This window comes from Phyllostomus hastatus, unplaced genomic scaffold, assembly GCF_019186645.2.
Source record: "Phyllostomus hastatus isolate PE091 unplaced genomic scaffold, TTU_PhHast_1.1 phas_scaffold_93, whole genome shotgun sequence".
NCBI lineage: Eukaryota > Metazoa > Chordata > Mammalia > Chiroptera > Phyllostomidae > Phyllostomus > Phyllostomus hastatus.
In genome coordinates, this window is record NW_025334042.1 from 710,237 (window position 1) to 732,313 (window position 22,077).

Consider the following 22,077-nt stretch of genomic DNA (forward strand, 5'->3'; position numbering starts at 1 on the left):
CTGGCTCCACATCACTTGTCTGTAAAGGGAGAATATCTAATTCATTCTTTAGAAAAAGAATATGAGAGACTGTAAGTCTCCTGAAGACAGGGACTGTGTCTGTGTTTCTCGTTATATCCCAGCACTGTTTCTGACATATTGTAGCTATTCAAAAATATTTATTGAATGAATGACTAGAAAGCTTATTGCAGGTTTGAGAAGGGCAAATAAGACTGAAGCATTAAACCAGATGAGAAAACATTAAATGCTTGAAATATAAAACCAGTTGGAACTAAGGGGGCACCAACTGGGAGACATGAAAGAGGAGAGCATACATAGAACTTAGTGACTGTTTAGATGTGGGGACTGAGTCCCAGGTTTCTATTTGGTGTTGTCATTCACTGAAATGGGAAGTATAAGGAAAAGAAGAGTTTATTAGTGATAGTTAAGGTGAGAGTGGATAAGAGAAAATCATGAGCACCTTTTGCAGATGTAGAACTGGAGCATTTGCAGCTGCTTAGGAGGCAATTGGATTTGGAATCCAGAGAGAGACCAGCACTGGAAATGTGGATTCATAAGTAGTCAGATACAGGTGTAGGTTAAAGGCATGGGGATGGATGAGATCATTCAGAAAATAGGCTGGAGGATGGACTCCTGGGGCAGGTGAGAGAAGAGTCCAACCAGAGAAGGAGGATAAGTGACCAGCCACAGAGGAGAAAAACTCAGAATGTTGTCAGTAAAGTCAAAATCTGTAGGGGTATCAGTGTGTGTGGCTTCTGAGCAGCTAGGCTCTAAATGTAGAAAAGGTGGATAAATAATAAGTTGATCTGGTATTTGTGTTTTTCTGGGTAAGTGTGGCTGACCACAGACAAGTGACTTGAGGATCGTGATGAGAGATGTTGCATCACCTGAAGGCTTGGCAGGTAGAGCGGGGAGCAAGTGTAGAAAGGCCTTAAATAGGAGAAGATAGTCACAGATGGGAGGTCTCAAAAAACAAAGAGGGTATGGTGGACATTAAGGAGATGTAAAGAAAGTGTATTAGTCAGGGTTCTCAAAAAAAAAAAAAAACACCCAAAAAACCAAAAAACAGAAAACCAGAAACAGTAGGAATCTATCTATCTATCTATCTATCTATCTATCTATCTGTCTGTCATCTATCTATCATCTACCTAGAAGAATTGGCTCATGTAATTATGGAGGTGAACAAGCCCCAATATCTGCAGGGTGAGTCGGCAGACTGGAGACTCAGGATAGCCAATGGTTTAGTTCCAGTCTGAGTCAGATGGCCAAAAACCAGGAGGTGCTGATGATATAGTTCCAGTCCTAAGGCCAGCAGGTTAAAGGACCAGGAAGGGCAGATGTTGCAGTTTGAATCTGAAGGCAGAAGAATTTTCTTGCATTTAGGGAGGGTCAGCCTTTTTGTTTTATTCAGGCCCTCAGTTGATTTGACAAGGCCCATCCATATTAAGGAACACTATCCATATTAAGGAACACTATCTGCTTTACTCAGTCTGCTAATTTAAATGTTAATCTCATCCAAAATAAATAAATAAATAAATAAAACCTCAAAGAAAAACAGAATAATATTTGGCCAAATATCTGGGTGCCCTATGGCCCAGTCAAGTTGACATATAAAATTAATCACATAGGAAGTGATCTATTTATTTCAGATCCTCTGTAACTGCTCTGGTCTTTCCAACCTTGACCTTCTGGCTTCCGGATCCCACTTCAGCTCCTGCCTTTGGTCATGGGCTACAAAAATTGAACTGCTCACTAGAATTGTGGTGGGAAATTTCTGTGCAGATTGGGATTGTGACCTGGAAGCTGGGACTGACTTTTGACCCAGCTGTACAAAGAATGTTTTCTGGGAAGGAAGAACCTGCTATTAAGAGAGCTATCTGTAAGTGTTGCTGCAGTTATGTAATTTGTGCCCAGTACACAATCCCACAGGGAAAATCAAGGGTAAACTCATTCCTCAGAACACGTGAGGACCACAGGAAAGATTGCATCTTCGTTACTTTGTTTCCACCCTTTTGGTGAGACTGATGGAACAGGTAGCAGATGCTGGCTATGTGCAGGTGCAAACTGAATTGCCTGATATATATTCATGTGCTAGGGAGTACCTAGAGAATAGATTATCATTAGGCCTCTTATTTCCTGAGCAGAGCAGTGTGAATGGAAATAATGGAGATTCTAGTAAGTTTGTGGCTTCCGGGTAGTGAATGAATCATGAAATTTGTTTAGTGATTCTTGATACCTCAAAATGCAACAAGATTAGTAAGTAAGCTATTTCTTTTCAGGAGTTAATAAGATATTTAAAAAAGGCTACCTTCTCTGAGCCTCCAAGGACTGATTTTATAGAAGTGACTCTTGACAGAGACAGTTACAAATTGGACAACTTCTCTCCAAAAAGGCCTTGGGAGAGATATACAACATTATCCTTCTGGAATCTGTTTTCTTTCCTAATTTTGCTTCAGATTGTTGTATTCCTACCTATACCCACCACTAGGAGATGGTCCCCTCCTCTGTTTGAAATGCATGGAATTGTAAGTTCTTTGAATATTCTACAGTGCATTAATTCCAAAAAAACCTTCCAAGATATCCACTTATTTCTCTGCTTAACTCAGCTGTTATATGATTGGCTTGGATGTTTACCTTTTCATGTGTCCAGGATTGAATCCTGGCTCCACTTTTTGTATATAATGTATAATCTTGAAAAAGTTATATTAACTTCTATGGATGTCAGTTCTCTTATCATAAAATAGTGTAATAATAAAATTGACCTCCTGGTTACCATGGAAATTCAATAGGTTACTCTCCAAAACACTAATCTCAATAGATTTTAACTCTAATTCTTACATCGTTGTTCTGAATATCAAATTCTTTCAGGCTGTCTTTATAGGTATATACCGATCTATGTTCATTGACTCAGTAGCAATAGAATATTTCCCTGACTGAATCATGTTTGTTTTCTGTAGGTGACTGTTTTATATTTGAAAATGGAAACAGGAAAATCTTGTTTTTCATATGTTAATCATAGCAGATTAAATGAACTTCACTTGATTGGGTGCTTTTAAGAAAAATGAGGTGAGGGAAGAAATATTTGGGTGGTAAACCTCAGTTTCCAAGTCCCATTTCTCGGGTTTCAGCTGTGCAGGAAATCAGTGATTACGTTTCTGATCCTGATGACCTTTTTGTCACTGACTCATCTTAGATGATGCTGTAAGAGAACCGTGGCTCTGGGGAATGGGCCTATAATTTACTCTTGGATTCAGTAGTGTATGAGTTGGGATTCTTTGAGCACTAATGGCCCTAAAAAGTACAATTCCTAACTGCAAACTATTTAGTCTGTATTCAATTTGGAAACTTGGGAATGTTTAGATATTCAGCTGTTTTACAAACCAGTCTATTCATGTTCATGGAATGTCTGCTGAATGGTCTGATTTGGTTGAGATAATGTACAAGCTTATGCAACTCTTGTAGAGGTATTGAACAACAAAGCAGTAAATCATATGAGTTGGTCAACTCTGCTTTATATTTTCTAGAATTCTTCAAACATTTGTACTGGGGACACACAAATGAGTGTGATATCAACTCTTCCCTATGGGCTCAAGGGCAAATAGTATCTTTGTTAGAAAAATATGGTAGTTACAACCACCACTTACCCATCTATCCACCCACCCACTGATTCAATAAATAATCATAAAACATTTATGCAAATGAGGCACCAGCCTAAGTATAAGTGACTCAACAATGGAAAGATAGATGCTGCCATCCTCTTAGACATGTTAAAACTAGTATAAATTTATAGTACATTGTAATAAATGCTAGATAAGAAAACCACTTATAATACATTATGATACATTCAATATAGGTAAAGAGGATAGAGTAATACAGGTAAAATAGTCAATTCAGAAGTGATTTTTTTAGGGGGCCCTGCACTATAAGGATCTGAATCCCTGAGCAGAAAAGAAGTTTAATCAAAAGAGATAATTTAAGAGGTTTTTTTACCTTAGAAGTTTCTTTGATTATATGAATTTGTACAAAAGCAATTAGGGGCACAGAAAGAAATAGCAATAGAAATGTAGTTGATGTCCTAAGTGAAAGAAAGCCTGTATATTAGACATTGGACTTTGAGTAATTGCAGGCACAAACAGCTAAGAGTTCTCCATGATGAGCAAATTAGCACTGACAATAGGAAACAGCAGAAAAAAAAAACCCCAAACCCCCCAAAACAACAACCAAAAACAAATAACAAAAACAAAACAAAACCCAATACAAAACAAACCCCAAAATGAAACAAAACAACAAAATCCCTACCTAGATGATGAAAACACAACGAAGCAGATGCAGATTTGGGCTTAGACAAGGACAGGGCTTCTCTTTTGAGTGGACTTGGCCAAGGACTTCACCGATGTCCTAGAGAGAAGGGCATTTATATTTGCAATTATTTATATTATACTGAACCTATTTCTGTTTAGATAACTATAAGTAATTTGTATTCAATTCATTTAATCATAGGGGGTTGTATTTTCTTAAACATTGTCTCATTTTCCTCATCAGGTCCTGAGTTAAAAAAAAAAAACTTTTCCTTGTTATTGGGAAGTACTCAGTCATATGGAACCAGCCAACACTACTGTCCGAGCACCTCAAGCAGGCAGCTCTGTCAAAAGCCCTCATTCAGTTTTGGTAGAAGATCCTGAACACTGAGGATAAAGGATCTGTAAAACCAAGGGCACCTGTGGCTACTTGTGTATCAGAAATGCCCAAGGAGCCTGAAGATATAATGTGTCCCATCATGGGAGATTCTCATTTAGTAGGCCTCGGGGAAACAGCTAGGAATGTGTTTTTAAAAAGGCTTTTCAGTCCCTGGCTGGGTAGGTCAATTGGTTACAACATTGTCCTGGTAAGCCAGGGTTGTGGGTTTGATCTCCGGTTAGGGCACATACAGGAAGCTACCAATGAGTGCATAAATAAGTGGAACAACAAACTGATGTTTCTCTGTCTCTGTCTCTGTCTCTCAAATTAATAGTAATAATAATAATAATAATAATAATAATAATAGCCATCTCAATTGTTTCTGATGTACCTAGATAGCCATGGGGTTGCTCTTCAAAACCATTGTCTGGGGTTAACTGTATGATTTCTCATTTTTTTCCACTTTGTGGTGATCACAAATATTAACATTTAAAAACAGATTTACATCAACAGCAAGTTAAAATTCTAATATTCTTTCTGTATCCCACACTCTTTTCTTTCATCTCTTCCACATTTTTCATTGAATCCTAAAATCTGTAGATACATTGTCTAAACCCTGCTTTGAGATAAAAGAAGATAAATAACCAAACCATTTAGATAAATCCCTTACTTATTTAGCCCAATAAGTTTTACTGAAGAGTCTTGGTGTCAGGTAACAATTCACAAGTAAGAGTGCTTTGCAATGAATAAAACACGGATGACAAAGATGTAGGACAGAACATTTGGCAATCTGCTGAAATCAATACATTGTCCCGGTGGCTTTTTCAGACCTTGCTTTTCTGGCCTCTAGTGTGTTCTTATAGTGTTACGCCTCATCCTATGACTCAGGGCTAAGTTTCTATGGCCTGGCAACCTCATTTTGGCCCTTTGTTTTGGCAGTTGGTGGTGGCTTTCCTTCTTGGGTTGGGGCCTCATCTGGGCCATAGTCTACCAACTTAGAATTAGCCTATCAGCCTCCTTTTCTGTCTCCTGGCTTTCTTGTACCTTGGCTCCTCCCTAAGCAGGTAGCCTTTTGGAATGACAGTACCAAACCAATTTTTTCCAGTGTTTGATCAACTTGATGGCCAAGTAATTTCTTCCTTATGATTAGCTGAGATTTCTTGTCATAATGTAACCATTATCTCCTTATCTGGTCTTCTGAGGATCAACAGCTTCTTAGGACCTATTTTCCATCCTTTAATCTTCTTTTTCATTCATCTCTGGACTATCACTTTTTTTCTTCCATAAATTAATAATTATAAAGCTCTTTGAACAGTGCCTGATAAAGGATAAATATATGTGTTATTATTTTATTTACACCCCTTAATAGTATGTGAACAAAGGTAGACTTTTCTAATAATGATCTCTCTAAAGAGGAATAGGGATCCGATTACTATAATGTTCCTTTTACCACACTACAGCAACATGCTGACTTCTGCTTTCCTCCCTCTTGTCCCCCTATTCCTCAACCTCATACACCTAAATTGTTAACTTGGAATTTGTTTTTAGTGACAGTGATCTCTGTGTTATTTTTCTCCTTTACTTGCTACTGATAGGTACTTTTCCTTTTTGTTAAATTGTGTATATGTTTTGGAAATAATTTAATTGTGATAAAAGTCATACAGGTATATTTTCTATTTTCTATAAAAATTGCATATTGTGCAATAATTCATTTATAGCAGAAAGTGATGATCAAGTAGACTCATATACATTTACGTTGCTTAGAAGCATTCATTGTGGGACAACAAACATTTAAATTTCTTTATCTCTAGCTCATTTTACAGGCTGGGGTAAAAATTCCTCCCTAAAGTATAATCAATAAGTTTTCCTTGAAATAATTTTGGGGGTGTGATAGGAAACATCCTATGGAGACCTCATACCATAATACTTGTTTTAAGTATAGCTAGGAGATGTGCTATAATTTTGGCAATAGTCAAAGTAGGTACCTGAGGTTGCTTGGTTAATTGGTAAAGTCTTCTAAAGAAGGAAATTAAAACATATTTATATGTATACATATATATCTTAAACTTTCAGTTCATTTTATTTTTAACTATATTTTATTGATCATGCAATTTCAGTTGTCCCAATTTTCCCCATTTCCCCTCCTCCAGCAGCACCCCCCACTCCCTCAAGCCATCCCCATACCATTGTTTATGTCCATGGGTCATGTGTAGAAGTTGTTTGGCTACTCCATTTCCCATACTGTACTTTACATCCCCAAGGCTATTCTGTAACTACCTATTTATACTTAATCCCCTAACCTCTTTACCCATTCCTTCCTATTGGACAACCATCAAAACCCTCTCTGTATCCATGATTCTGTCTCTGTTCTTCTTGTTTGCTTAGTTTGATTTTAGATTCAGTTGTTGATAGATATGAATTGCCTTTTTATTGTTCATAGTTTTGACCTTCTTTTTCTTAAGTAATTTCTTTGAACAATTCATATAATAATTGTTTGGTGATGATGAACTCCTTTAGATTTTTTTTTTTGATCCAGGAAGCTCTTTATCTGATCTTCCATTCTAAATGATAGTTTTGCAGGATAGACCAATCTTGCTTTAAGTCCCTGCTTTTCAAAACTGAATATATGTTGCCAATCCCTTCTAGCCTGCAATTTTTCTTTGAGAAATCAGCTGACATTCTTATGGGAACTCCCCTGTTGGTAACTAACTTCTTTTCTCTTGCTGCTTTGAAGATTCTCTCTTTATCTTTAACCTTTGGCATTTTAATTATGGTATGTCTTGGAGTGGGACTCTTTGCATCCATCTTGTTTGGGACTCTCTGTGCTTCCTGCACTTGCATGTTTATTTCCTTCACCAAATTTGGGACATTTTCTTTCAATATTTTTTCAAATAGATTTTCAATTTCTTGCTCTTTCTCTTCTCCTTCTGGAACCCCTATGATGTGAATGTTGGAATACTTGAATTTGTCCCAGAGGCTGCTTATGCTGTCCTCATTTTTTGGGATTCTTTTTTCTTCTTCTTGTTCTGATTGGTTGTCTTTTGCTTCCTTATGTTCTAAATCATTGAATTGATTTTCAGCTATTTGCATTCTACTGTTGTTTCCCTGTAAATTGTTCTTTATTTCAATTAGTGTATCCTTCATTTCTGACTGGATCTTTTTTATGCTGTTGAGATCCTAAGTTCCTTGAGCATGCTTATGATCAGTGTTTTGAACTCTGCATTTGAAAGATTGCTTATCTCTATTTTGTCTAATTATTTTTCTGGAGTTTTGATCTGTTCTTTCATTCGGGCTATATTTCTTTGTCTCCTTATTTTGGAGCCTCCCTGTGTTTATTTCTATGTATTAGGTACAGCTGCTAAAACTCCCTGTCTTGGTAGTGTGGCCTAATGTAGTAGGTGTCCTGTGGAGTCCAGTGACACAGCCTACCCTATTGTCCAAGCTGGGTACTCTAGGAGCACCTTTTGTGTGGGCTGATTACACTCTCCTCTTGTAATTGACCCTTGGTTACTGTTGGCAGGTCAATGGGAGAGATTTACCCAGGCCAGTCAGCTGCAAGGACTGGATATGACCACTGACCACCCAACTCCTTGCTCCATGGAGGATCAGCTATGTAGGGGCAGGGTAGAGGTGCTCCAGTGTGGTCTGTAGCTGTCCACTGGGTGTGCTGGCCCTGGTGTTTCCAAGGCGGTGCAGGCCAAGGTCAGCCCCCACCTGTGTTCTGCTTGAGGCTACCTTGCCTGAGCTATAAAGCCATCTGAGATGGCTGCTACTTGTTCTGGGCTTGGAAACTACCAGGTGAAGCCAAGCTATGATTCTAGACTGGTTGTTGCTAGTGCTGGGTCTGGATCACTTAGCAAGAGGAGCCAGGACTGGTGGCTTATGGAGGACAGCTGTTGCTTGTTTGTGATGATTTAGGAAGTTGTGAAGCATGAGCCATTCATATGGGAAAGTCACAGTTAACAGTTTGGGTGGGCTTGTGAATTGGGTGGGACAGAGTCTCAGGGGATCTTCAGGGTGGGGCAATCAGTGTTAGCCAGCTTGATGGAGTCTTAGATATGGCACCCACCTGCCCCCTCTGTGTCTCTGTGGAGCAAGAGCTCAGAAAAGGGATAATGGCCTCTGCCTGTCTTTCTGTCTGAGAGAAAGCTATCCCCTAGCTCCTGTCTCGATCCCACACATTTCACTTTCTCTCTGTATGCCACTGGTACCTTCTAAGCTGCTACCCCAGTGCTGGGATCTCAGAGGGAGTGAGTTTGAGTAAGTCTGTATATGAGTTCTTTAATGGGAACTGCTTGGGACTCTAGAAGTTTCCTCTACCAACTTAATCCTTGCTGATTTTTGCAGCTGGAAGTTGTGGAGATGTATCTAACTGGCACTGTAACCCTGGGCTGGGGGGCCTGGTGTAGGGCTGGGACTCCTCGCTCCTGAGGTACACCTCCCAAATTTTTGTCTACCACATGTGGATGTGGGACCAGCCCATTCCATGTCTTCAGCCCTCCTACTAGTCTGATTGATGTGGTTTCTTTAATTCCAGAGTTGTCAGACTTCTATTCAATACAATTTCTGACAGTTCTGACTGATAGTTTCCTATATTTTAGTTGTCATTTTGATGTGGTTGTGTGAGGAGGTGAGCTGTGTTTACATATGTCACCATCTTCTAAGCTTTCAGTTTAAACTTAAAATTCATGGATTATCTTTTACTGTGAGGTCCTATTTTTCTTTGCTATGAGTTCATTGTTTGGAGTTTCATGTCCTCATTCTTATATAAACCACCCTCGTCAGGCATCATTTACAACATCCAGTTTCAGTTTCTTTAAAGTGGTGCAAGATCTTAAAACCACTTGTAAATTGAGTGTTGTCTCTGTCTAAACTAGAATTTTAATATAATTTTCTTCCCATCTTTTATAGTTACTTTATATGTATATGGGCAGAAATTTTTAAAGCAACTCATTTTTGAGTTTTTTGAGATATTTGACTAAATTTTTATAGAAACACCTTTTCATTTTACCTTTATATTTCACCAATATACATAATATTTAATATAATTACATAATTCCAATAACAAATACAATGGGCATGTGCATATCTGGGAAGGAAGACAAGTGATTCTTTGTAGCTCAACTGACGGGCACAGAGAAGTTCAGGGGATGCTGGACAACAGTCGAAGCTTGGCCATCAGTTTTTAGGTTTTAAAGATGGACACAGATTATTAGAGGTAACAACATTTTCCAGTTTGTGCCTATTATCCTGACTGAATTAGAACACCCTTTTCACTCTTCAAGAGGTCCTGGATAGTAAAGTCTGTGATCACCCTAGTGTTGGTTAACTCAGTTAGTCTGGTTAACTGGATGTAAAAAAGTTTCCACTGGATTTGGTTAAGGTTTCATTGTATATGACTTGACAGTGCCTGTAATTCCTTGCCAACTGATTGTTAGGATTGGAGTCATCAAGAAGCTAGAGTTCTTGATTAAGATTGGGAATGGGGCCAGGGCCACTGAGTAGCCCAAGAGGCCACTGAAGGGCTGTGATTGAGGGCTTCCCAGGTAATTCTGCTGTAGTGGGGCTCCTGGCTTCTGCTGGGTATACTGGCTCATTCAGGCTGGCGTGTATTAGATACAGGTCATTTTCTGAAACACCAAAGTTGACCTTCATTGACTTGGAAATCACAAGTACATCATCTTCCTTTGTGCATGGGTGTGTGGGGGGAGGGTATTCTGTATTTTTAGCGATGGTAAAGGTGATTAACTGAAAAATTTTTAAATAGAAGTGTCTCTTTACTTTCTGGCAGTGTTTCTAGGGCTGGTTCTCCCCAGCTTCACCCATTTTTTCCATCTCTGCAGTCTCTTTTCTGTAGTCTTCCTTCCTCAGTCCCCCTTTCTCTTGGTTCCCTCCCAACACTGCCTCTCCCTTGTCTGGTTTAGAATCCCTAATAGGATGCTGAACAGCAGTGTGTCCTAGAGAATCAACCCTGCTCCACTTAGCCATGTGATTCCAGAGGACCATGGCCTACCTCCCCTATTCTTCATTTTCCCCTCCTTTCATAGGCACTCACTTTTTGTGCTGCATCACTTCTGTGTTGGTTTCTGTACTGGAGGGCAACTCCAAAGCTAAGTCCCAGAATGGATTAAGCCTGGAGATGTCTCTAGACCCTGGCATCTGTAGATCTGCTCCTGAGCTATATAATCTTCCCTGTGGTCTGTAATCAAGTGCTGAGCCTTGTGTGGGGGCAGGAGAGCCAATACAGAAACATTCAAGAGCCTGAAAACTGCTACTGTATTAATGCTTTTTAACACTTTGACTCGATTTCAAATTAGCCAGCAACTGAGCATTTGCTGTATAACTAGGTACAGTACTAGTTACTTTTATAAATACTATGGCATATAATACTTACAAAAACAATTTGGGCTAATACTGCACACAAATGCACACCATGCATGCACACACATTTAAAAAAAATCAGGTTAAGAACTTTTTCTTTGCTTCTGGGCCCTCTGCCACAACCAGGCTCTGTCAGATCATCAGTCAGGCCAAGAAGCATCCAAGCTTGACCCCCCTCTTTATATTTGTTGGAGCTGGAGGTACTGGAGCAGTGCTGTATGTCATGCACCTGGTATTGTCCAACACAGATGTCTGTTGGGACAAAAAGAATAACCCAGAACCCTGGAACAAGCTGGGTCCCAATGAGCAATATGAGTTCTACTCAGTGAATGTAGCTAACAGCAAACTGAAGAAAGAAGGTCCCGAGTTCTAAATGAAATGTTTTAGTATAAAGCTGCTTAGAATGACAGTCTTCCAGAAGCCATCCACACAATTTTCCACTTAACCAGGGAATATTTCCCCTCCAAATGCACGATATCATGTTGGTGTATTCTTTTGGGGTTTACACTGATTAATAAATGCTTGAAACTTGAAAAAAAATAAAAAAACAGGTAAAGATATTAAAGCCCAGAAGTTATAAAGAAACTTGCTTATGATCACAAAGACAGCAAGTGAGTGGACTAGGATATGAAGCTGATGCCTTTGAGTTGGCATTTCCTTTGTCCAAGCAAACCTTAGTGTCCCTCCTCTGTAAAGCCTTGTTCAGAGAGTTTGCTATGCATATGTCATAGGAAAAGAGATTAATGTTACAGCATTTAGACTTTCAAAAACATCATAAAACCTGTTATTAAACGCAGCCTTGTGAGGAAGCTCAAAATATAAAATGGCGAAGTGCAGAGCTGGTCTGAGCAGGTGGAGGGGTCTGCAGTCATCTCCAGTTCTTCCCTGCCTCCCATCCCTACAAGCTCTCACAGCTGTCTGAGGAGCACAGTTTAACAACACTGGATTATTGTATTCACATGTCCATTTGATTCAAACAGCTCAAAAGGGCATGCATTGAGAGACCACCATCTTTCCAGGGCCAGCCAGCACCGAGTTCTCTCCCTGGAAGCACTGAGACTACTACTTTTCCATGTTCACTTGGTGATTCCTTATCTGTGTATAGGCAAGTGCACATCTATTCGTTTTTTCCTCTTTAAGCTGAACAAATTTGCATTTATGATCATGTTCACTTTCCTGTTTATCCTTAGAAATCTCAAACACCCAAAACAACACTTGATTAAGGTACTTTGACATGTGGTATCTGTTCAGTATGGTGACCAACCAGCACAGTTTGCCGAGGGCTGAGGGATTTCCTGGGACACCAGACTTTCATGGCTGAAACTGTAACAGTCCCAGGCAAACCAGGGCACTTGGCCGCAAAGCCACAAGGTCACAAGAATTGGCCCTTGAAGACCACTCTTCAGGGCACCAAAAAGCACTACTTCCGCAAGCTGGGCTAGTTGGTTTTGGTTACTGTGATTGGGTGAACTGCAGGTAGTTTAAGGAGTCTAGTTAATACTGCTCCCTTATTCCTGGCCCTGAACTTGATCTGAAAATCAATAAAAAGGCCATTTCAAGGTGATAAAAACAAACAAACAAACAATGTCTTTTTGTTTTTAAAAAGTGTTTTTAGACTATGGGCACTATGTCTTTTTTCAGGTAAATTAATAGATAAAGTTATTTTTAAGGTTACCTAATAGAGAAGTGTTTTTAATTTTTTTCTATGGATTTTGTTTATCCTTTATCACTTTTCTTTGTTGGGCATAAATATATATGACTTGCTTAAAGAAAATCAGCTCTCGTTATTCAAAAAGTGTAGTAAGCTGTATCATCTGACAGTGCGATTAAATGGGGGAAGAGGCTCTAGAGTAGGACATGGGAAAGGTCCCTTAAACCCCAGAGCCCAGCTTCTTCGTTGCCTCAGGGGATGTAATTACACCTGCCTAACAGGATTAGCGTGACAGGTCAAAGTGTTTGGCAAAATGTGTTTGCTTGACAAATGTTAGTTTCTTTTCTCCCTGGCATGATCAAAGTTCTGCTTACTCAAGTGTTCTCATTAGTAGAAAGTTATTAATGTGTAAAGAAGAAAGTATGTTTACTGTTAAAAATACACCAAACAGGCATGCAGGCATGAGGAAACTTTCTGGGTGATGGAAATATGCTGTATTTTGATCTGGAGAGTGGTAACATGGGAGTTTACATATATAAATATTCACCAAGCTGTATACTTAAGAATTATATATTTTACTATATATAATACAATATTTAATATTCATTAGAGTGTTTTAGTAGTGAAAGTGCTAGCTAAGCCTAATGTTATAATTCATACTATAGCTGAATCTTGAACAACACAGGGCTTGGGGCACTGACTTCCTGGCACAGCTGAAAATCCAGGTATAATTTTCGACTTCCCAAAATAGCTACTAATAGCCTGCTATTGACTGGAAGCCTTACTGATAATATACACCGTTGGTTAACACATATTTTGTATGCTATATGTATTATATACTATATTCATAATAAAGTAAGTGGGAGAAAAAATATTATTAAAATCCTTCAGAAGAGAAAATACATTTACAGAAATCTATTTATTGGGAAAAAATCATGTATAAATGACTCATGCAGTTCAAGCCTTTTGCTGTTCAAGGGTCAATGAACATTATTTATATACATACATTTAACATTTAGAGTTGTGGATGCTACTGCGTTCTGTGTGCAGTTGGGAGGAGGATGCTCACTCAAGGTCTAAGTCAGCTGTGTTTTGTATTCTTTGTGTGATGTATGGTAAGTTATTGCTTCCTTCCCTTTTCTTATTTGGCTTCCCAGGAAGCCTCAGCTAACCAGATTTTACAGTAGTTCAGTTATCATCCAATTTTTGAATTTCAGGTAGGCAGCCAAAGTCTCTATTACATGGAGCAGTGACCTTATAAATGGTTTTGGAAAATGAATTTGGAAAAAGTCTTTGGGTTCTGGGCCTATATAGAACTCACTCATACACTCCTGGTGGCAATACTTAGCACAAAGCAATTGGCTTAAAAAAGAGAAAAACACTGCCCTGGCTGGTGTAGCTCAGTGGATTGAGTGCTGGTCTGTGAACCAAAGGGCTGCCAGTTCAGTTCCCAGTCAGAGCACCTGCCTGGGTTGTGGGCCAAGTCCTCATTTGGGGGTGTATGAGAGATAACCATACATGATGTTTCTCTCCCTCTGTTTCTCCCTCATTTCCCTTCTTTCTGAAAATAAATAAATAAAATCTTTAAAAAATGTTTAAAAAAGAACAGAAAAACACTCATGTTTTGAAACTAATTTTTACATTGCGCCATTTATTATAATCTTTCTCTTTCTCTTTGTGTTTAGGGGGATAATGTCATCATCCATTTCCAGAAATGGTTTGGATAAATTCTTCTTGGAAACCCTTCCCACGCATTTGTATTTTGGTATCTTTCCATTATTTCCCACTCAGGCAGACTGACCGCAGGGACACTGGGAGACTCTCAGTCTCTGGAATGCACAGCCTCCTACTTTCACATGCCGGGGGCACATGTGGGATCCTCTAGAGAGGAAAGGGGGGAGTCATGATAGGGAGAAGAAGCTAAATATAGGATTTGGCTCAACTGAAAGAAAATATAACCACCACCACCACCATCACCACCACCACCACCACCACCACCACCACTACGTTGTATCAGGGGGAGAAACAGGATTCAAGGGATCATCTCATGATATACAGCGTCCAGTTCTCTGGCTGATGGTGACAGGTGGTCTCAGAGTGGTAGCTGGGCAGCCAGCCCAGAGAGCAGCCATTCTATATTGGACCAGAAGAGTGGAAGCTCTGGGGAGACTGTGATGTCTCTAAAAAAAAATATGAAACTGCAAGATGTGTTTCAGCCTATTAAAAAGAGAGTTTCCCTTTGGTATGAAGTTTGCAGATGAGTTAGTGATTACTGAAAAACTAAGCAAGGGGGAGAGAAAAGATCACTAATTCTAAGAAAACTAAAAAATTTACGATAGAACATATAGAAAATTATATGATGCAGTGGTAGATAAATATTATACAGTCATAATAATGTAATCCTGAATAGTGACTTGATTCAAAAAGTTATATTTGGGAAGATGAGTGGAATAGATGAGTTGTGTGCTCTGTGTGTGTGTGTGTTGTGTGTGTGTGTGTGTGTTGAACTATATGAAAGCTGATTTGTCATTTTCAATCATATGGAGTCAACAGATAACATCTAAATTGAAAAATCAAGAACTAGCAGTATAAGCATACTGTTAAGAAATATAGAAGTAAGAAAGAGCAATAAGAATTAAAATTAATTGCCCTCAGGAAATAGAAAATAAGAATGTAACTTTGATCATTGAAATTAAGTTAAACATTAACCAAAATTTCTCTTGAGTTATTTCTGCTAATTCAGTCATTAAAATTAAAGCCCTTCTTGAAGATATTAAAGCAACCAGAGAAGTAGGGCAGCCAACAGGTAGGAATTTTCACTGAGAGTGTAAACAAGAGCCCAGAGTTCTTACACCATTAATCAAAGCTGTTGGTGCAGGGGCATCTTAAAATGGGCTCTGGTAAGAATAGGAAGGGCTGGAAAGTGCCTTTTACAACATGTTACTTCTCTTCTGAAGGCTGTTCAGGATTTGAATTTGCAGAAAAGTACCTCCCTAGATCCTGAGAGTTTGAGAATATGATCAGAGTGAAAAATAATGGCCAAAAGATTTACTCTGTGGTGTTGCTCTCACCAGCTGCTTCCACTGAACTGTAGCCACTCCCACCCAGGGATGGGAACCCCTGTTGCAGAGTTATCTGTAAAGGATTATAGCTACGCTCACATGATCTCCTGAATTCCAGGTTTTCTCAGGGACCAGGTCTAACTATGCCAGAGCATTTATTAGGCAATGCAGAATCATTCTTGTTCCATTCTATGACCTCTTCCTATCAAAGGCTAGAAGCCTAAGAACTACATTTCCAGAATCCCTTGCCACTGGTTCTATTCTGTCAATGGGAGGCACTTGTGAGAGATATGGAGGCAGGATTCATGCATATTGTTCCTCCAGCAGTTGGGGAGGGTGGGTGGGGGGGTGGGTGATGATAGGTGTAAAAGGCTTTACTGGATGTAAGACTTTGCAGCAACCTCCAGGTAATACCCTGGGGGTAATCTGTTGTGGTGCATAGGCTGCCATAATCACTGGTGGTAATTACCTGGCATTCAAACAACTTTTTCCTTCTCTGAAAGCAACAGAAAACTTGAGAGCTAGTGATATTTCCACCTAAACCTTGGATTCACAAAGACCTGGATTTGAATCTTGACTCTTCCTCTTTAAAAATTGTAACCCTGCACTAGGTTTTTAATTCTTGACTTAATTTTTTTCAACTGTACAATAAGGATCATATCACTTATCTCATAGGCTACAAAGAATAGATGCATATATGTAAAAATGCTCAGCAGACCTGTCACCAGAGTAGGTACTTGGTAAATTGTAGCTATTGCTATTATTATTTTATCCTCTATTTGCCACCTGCCACTGTTGTTATTTGTGCTATTGCTGTTGGGCAGTCACAAGGCAAGAGATGCATGTTCAGTGTGCTGCACTGAGCAGCTGGGATAGCTCGCCCACTTCTCCTTCCTTTTACATCTACGATGCCCACATCTTCCCTTCCCTGCCTCTGAGCATAAGCCTGAGCCTACTAGATATCCACCCAGACCTGCCTGTGTGTAGGAAACCAGGACCCATAAAATTGACCGTGACCTTGGTACATGTGTTTTGCTTTTTTCTTTTGCCCAGTTTGCTTCTTTCAGTAACCCCAGGAGTTCAGTAGCCCCTACCTCTTTCTCCATGTGATGAGCTAATATTTGATTGATATCTTTGGCTCTTCTTCTTTTGGGGGGCTAATCAATCCTACTCTCCTGGGGTCTCCATGCTTGAGATAGACTTGTACTTAAACCATTGGGGGCTTTCATAGTAAATCTCATTACATGGCAGAACCCTTTCTAGGTGAAGTTATAGAATTCTTGATTTACAGAATTTCTTTCCCAGCCCGCTTTTATATGTAAAACACCAGATGTTCCAGCTGATGTGCCCTATAAGTGATTTTTCTCCCTCATTGATTAAAAAAATTGTCCCCTTTTGCTATATAGCACATGATCAAGCACTTTAAAATTGATAATTAATTAAAGTGTTTACTGAAACTGACAAACAGGCAAAATAAATGCAAATGTAGTAGGAAATCTATAGAAATAGCCTGAAAACAGCTGTCTTCACATAGGCTGACTTATACCATACCCTGAAGTCTAAGAAACAGGGGTCCTTGTGGAATGGGAGGTGGCCAGTCCAGACTTGAAGGTCATTACATTCAGTCTGCAGTTTCTATGTCTCTCTTGCTTAAACTACTGATTTCTTACAATAGTTTAAGCAATCTCCTAGCTTCCCTCTATCTTCAAGAAATATGGAGAAGTAGGGAAGAGACAAAAAATAATGAAAATTAACTTACAGAGTCAAAGTTGTCATATCATGATCTATTTCATTTCTGCCAATATTTCCAGTTTCTTCTTTCTTTCTGTCCTAGATTCCCACAAGGCTCACATGAGACAGGATCTAAGGGAAGGCAAGATGCGGTGGGAGGAAGAGGCTTGGCACAAGTCTCTGTCCTTTACCGGTGACCCTAAGACTGGGGTGACAACCCATGGTGCTGCAATGGAGAGGGTCTTCTTCCTCTCCCTGCCAGCTGTAACTAAAAACAAATCAAAACAGGTTGTTTCAAAACACCGTGAAACCTTTATGACCATATGAATCAATGTCACCCCTATATATTTAATTTAAAAAAGAGTTATTTCTTTTCCTTGAATGAAAAATATAAAATATCTGTTCCTTTAAAAGGCATAAAACTTAAAACAAAAAAATAATCAAACATGTATCTTTCATTCCTGTTGTGATAAGAGCCATGAAAAAGGAGGGATAGGGGCAAGGTAAAAGGTGAGTATAGGTTTTCCCATTTAGTGGTCATTGTGCTGGCCAACTTGGTCTGTTTGACAGTTCACTTTAGTTGTTCATTTTGGACGTGCTTAGCAGCTCTACAGTAATTAATTGTTGTTCATCGATCTTGTGTGATTTTAAACACCTTCCATGATCCTCAGTGTGGACTCTCAGAACAGCAGACTGGGACAGGAGTTGGGAGGAAGGCAAACTATGGTCTGTGGGCCAAATTCAGCACCCCCACCTGTTTTTGTAGATGAAGTTTGGTTGGAATCCAGTGCTGCCTGCTTGTTTCCATACTGTCCGTGGCTGCTTGTGTGCAATAATGGCAAAGTTGAGTAGTTGTCACAGAGCTCAGTTGGCTCAAAGTTGAAAATACTCTCTGGCCCTTCATGAAAAAAGTTTTCCAACCTCTGCTCCACGATGAAGTGTTGTTGTAGCTAAATTAGTCCATATTAGCTGGTGAATGACTGGGGCAGAAAGAGTGAAATTAAGCCAAGAGCTAAATTTGACTCTTGAAGTGCTTCACAGCATTTTGTAGTAACTGAAAACTATGAATTGCTTTTGAACTGTTATATTGTTGGTTTCATGAACATAAAACCATTCAGTCATTTGATTATTCATGATGGTTTGAGCAAGTGTTTGCATTCACATCACCTGACATGGGTTTGATGAAGAGTGGTCTCCCAGTATTTATGAAATGAATGAATTGCTCTTGCTGGCACCTAAATGCCAAGCAAATGAATCTGAAAACTGAACCCTTTTTTTTCCTTCCAGGATGAGATGGAAATATTTTAAGAAGTCTTGATGGATAAAGAACTTTTATGATTTGTGAGAAAGATGGATACTAGGATATAAGATTACTTATAATTATGCAAATTATGTTATAAAATAAAACTATTATTTTAAAAAATTCATTTTCATGCCCATGCCTCCCAGTTCTTTCTTTAAAAAAAGGATTTAGAAGCCCTGGCTGGTGTGGCTCAGTGGATGGAGCACAGGCCCGTGAACCAAAGGAAAGGACTTAGAGAGTAGTGAGTACAAGAAGTAAATCCTCTGGTGCCACTGGATACAGCTGGGTTTTAATTCCGGTTGCACTATTACTAGCTGTTTGGTCTTGGGCAAGTTACTTAACCTCTCTGTGTCTCAGTTACCTAACTTTTATTTTATTTTTATTTTCTTAAAAGATTTTATTTATTTTTATTTTCAGAGCGAAGGGAAAGGAGGGAGGGAAACATCAATATGTGGTTGCCTCTCACATGCCTCCTACTGGGGACCTGGCTTTCAACCCAGGCATGTGCCCAGACTGGGAATCGAACTGGTGATCCTTTGGTTCACAGGCCAGCACTCAGTCCACTGAGCCACACCAGCCAGGGCTCAGTTACCTAAATGGAAATGATAAAAGTACCTACCTCATGGGGTTGTTATAAGGGTTCATTGAAATGAGGCAGACAGAATGTTGGTACTGTGATGGTGGAAGTTAGCTATGAGATTTATATTCCCCCCTCAGAAAATCCAACAAGCTCTACCAGAATCTTAATTTCCTGTATGCCCTTTTCAAAACCCTGTTATCTGCCTGAGATGTCAAAGACATAGGCTGATTGGGTCATTTGAAAACCCTGCTCTGATTAAGAGAAGATGGGATCTCTACTGAAACGACAGCCTGGGTGGCAGAGAGCATCTTGCTGTTATCTGAGTTAGCTACTCATATTCTGGCAGCACAGCCTTTCTGAAAGAGAATCATATGAGTCACAGAGGAACTGGGACCATCTCTGTGGTACTGAACCATGATCAATGGCTTGCCAATCACAAGAATGGGTTCCTGTCTTTGTTCAATACAAGTTTTTACCTGCTTTGTTGTTCTGACTCAGGCCTATCACTAGTTCTTTCATCTGGAAAACTCTCTGACAAGAAGAGTTATTAAGCTGCCCCCTTGGTCAGCACGAGGTTCATTCTATCAGACTTGGGATATTTTGTTGTAATTGTTCATGTGTGAGGCAGTGTCCACGGGCACTTTTGCATCTGTGCTTCAGTCATCTCCAAGTGTTCCTTGGGTTAAATTTCATCACCTCCTGTTACTAAAAGGACAGATATTAGGACTCAAAAGACCTCAGCCAATTGTTGGTGAATCTAAATCATAGCTTTTGGAGGAGAAAATTCCCCTGGCAGGCTCATGGTTGATAGCGGATTCACCATCTACCCATCTTTCAACCCATATGTCCACCATGTTATCACAAAATAATATTGAGTTTGACTTCTAGGTCTATCTAAAATTTTCCTGTTAGCTATTCTCATATCCTCTTTTTTCTTGTATGTTAAAGGGGAGTGATAAATGGTCATCTAATTATGTTTGTCTCTTTGGACTTATTTCTTACCAGCACCAGGCCTCCCGCTAGTCCCCTTTACGCCACACACAAGCATTTGGGTAAGTGGAAGTGCTGTGGTCACTGTGGGGTCACTGGAGTTTATGTCAGGTCCCATCTGTGAAAACACTTATTACCATGTCTGGCATAGCAGAGGTGTTTCTTGAATCTCTATATCTGAATGCTAAGCTATGTGTCACAGACACAGAATTGTGTTTTAGTCCCAGCTCTGTTATTTAAAAGTTATGACACTTTGAGCACATACATCATTCACTTGCAAAACCTCAGTTTTTCATTAGTAGTGTGATAAAAACAAAAAAACACTACCCTACAGTATTAGAGAGATAAAATGAGAGTACACAAAAAGTGCTTTCTAAACTCTAAAGGATGATACAAATGTCTAAATGCTATGCAGATAGTTGTAACAATTGTAGCAGCTTTCAGCTGGAAGTGGTAATGAAAAGTTAGGGTTGATGATAATTTTTTGCTTTAGTTCGGCCTTGCTCAATGGCTCTAGACCATTCATCTAATTATTGATAAAGCAGAAGAGCTTTTGAACTTGCTTTACAATCAAAGCAAACACACACACACACACACACACACACACACACTCACTCACTCAAGCCTATCACATCCGACTTAAGCTGGGAGCAGTGGGTGTGGCTCCACAGCAGATCAGAGAAGGCCAGTTGACCCCACTAATACCTGGGAGTCAAGTGCTGATAGTGAAAAGCCAGAGTTATCTTCTTTATGAATTGCCTTTCTCATGCGTAAAAGCAATAACCCCTATGTCAAGAACAAAGGAGAAAACAAATGAATCACCATCATCATCATTTCATGTATTAAACTCATTTTCTAGCCCAGTGATTTTCAACCAGTGTGCTGCCAAGACTTTTTAACACATGCAGCACCTGACTATTTAGTCAGAGGCACTAACCTCTTTTCTCTTAGATTGTCAAATAAAAAAATTACCATGGCCAACACAACAATAGCCATCTGGTATAAATATATCAAAATCATACCTATTTTTTGGTCAGATTGGCCAAAAATATATTTTTGGTGTGCCACAGAATTTCAGTAATTAGTTTGTGTGTGCCATGAGATAAAAAAGGGTTGAAATTGCTGTTCTAGCCTATGGTTTGGAGGCCTGAAGTCAGCACAGGACATGAGAGAGAGAGAGAGAGAGAGAGAGAGAGTAAGAGAGAGAGAGAGACCAGGGAAGACAGAGAATACATGATAGAAAATGTTGTAGGCTAAGAAGGGTATGTGTCCAGGCAGACTAAGTGCCTTAGAAGAATCTCGGGGGAAAGGTAACTGGTGGTTGAGGCAAAGTTGAACCTTCTGTGGGACCAGGTGAGTGTCAAAATCAGTATAAGAAATTGGGTAAAAAAATGTTACTCTGGATATCAGTTTCAAAGATGCAGTCAATGTGGGGGAAAAACATCTACTATGTTTTTAAACACTGTGAAGGATAATTTACAAATGTAATTTTACTTAGTCCTCATATAAATATTATGAGAAAAGTTGCAGGTGAATAAACATAAATTCAGAGAAGCCTAAAGCTATTGGCTTAAATGAAAGGAATTGATTGATTCCAAAATCCATGTTGTTTCCTTAGTTTCATATATAGAAAGTCAAGCTTAGGTATGTCACCTGTGGGAAGGACTTTTTCCCTCTAACTCCATAGAATTTCTCCATTACT

At 39.3% G+C, this 22,077-nt stretch overlaps 1 protein-coding gene across 1 annotated transcript; it reads left to right on the plus strand.

Moving 5' to 3' along the window:
* The first annotated feature begins 586 nt into the window (after positions 1-586).
* Positions 587-11,432, plus strand: LOC123812535 (cytochrome c oxidase subunit NDUFA4-like). The gene is made up of 2 exons (XM_045829315.1): positions 587-642; positions 11,185-11,432. Exons 1-2 carry the CDS (start codon positions 587-589, stop codon positions 11,429-11,431), a joined length of 303 nt encoding a protein of 100 aa, XP_045685271.1. The 3' UTR covers position 11,432.
* Positions 11,433-22,077: the final 10,645 nt, after the last annotated feature.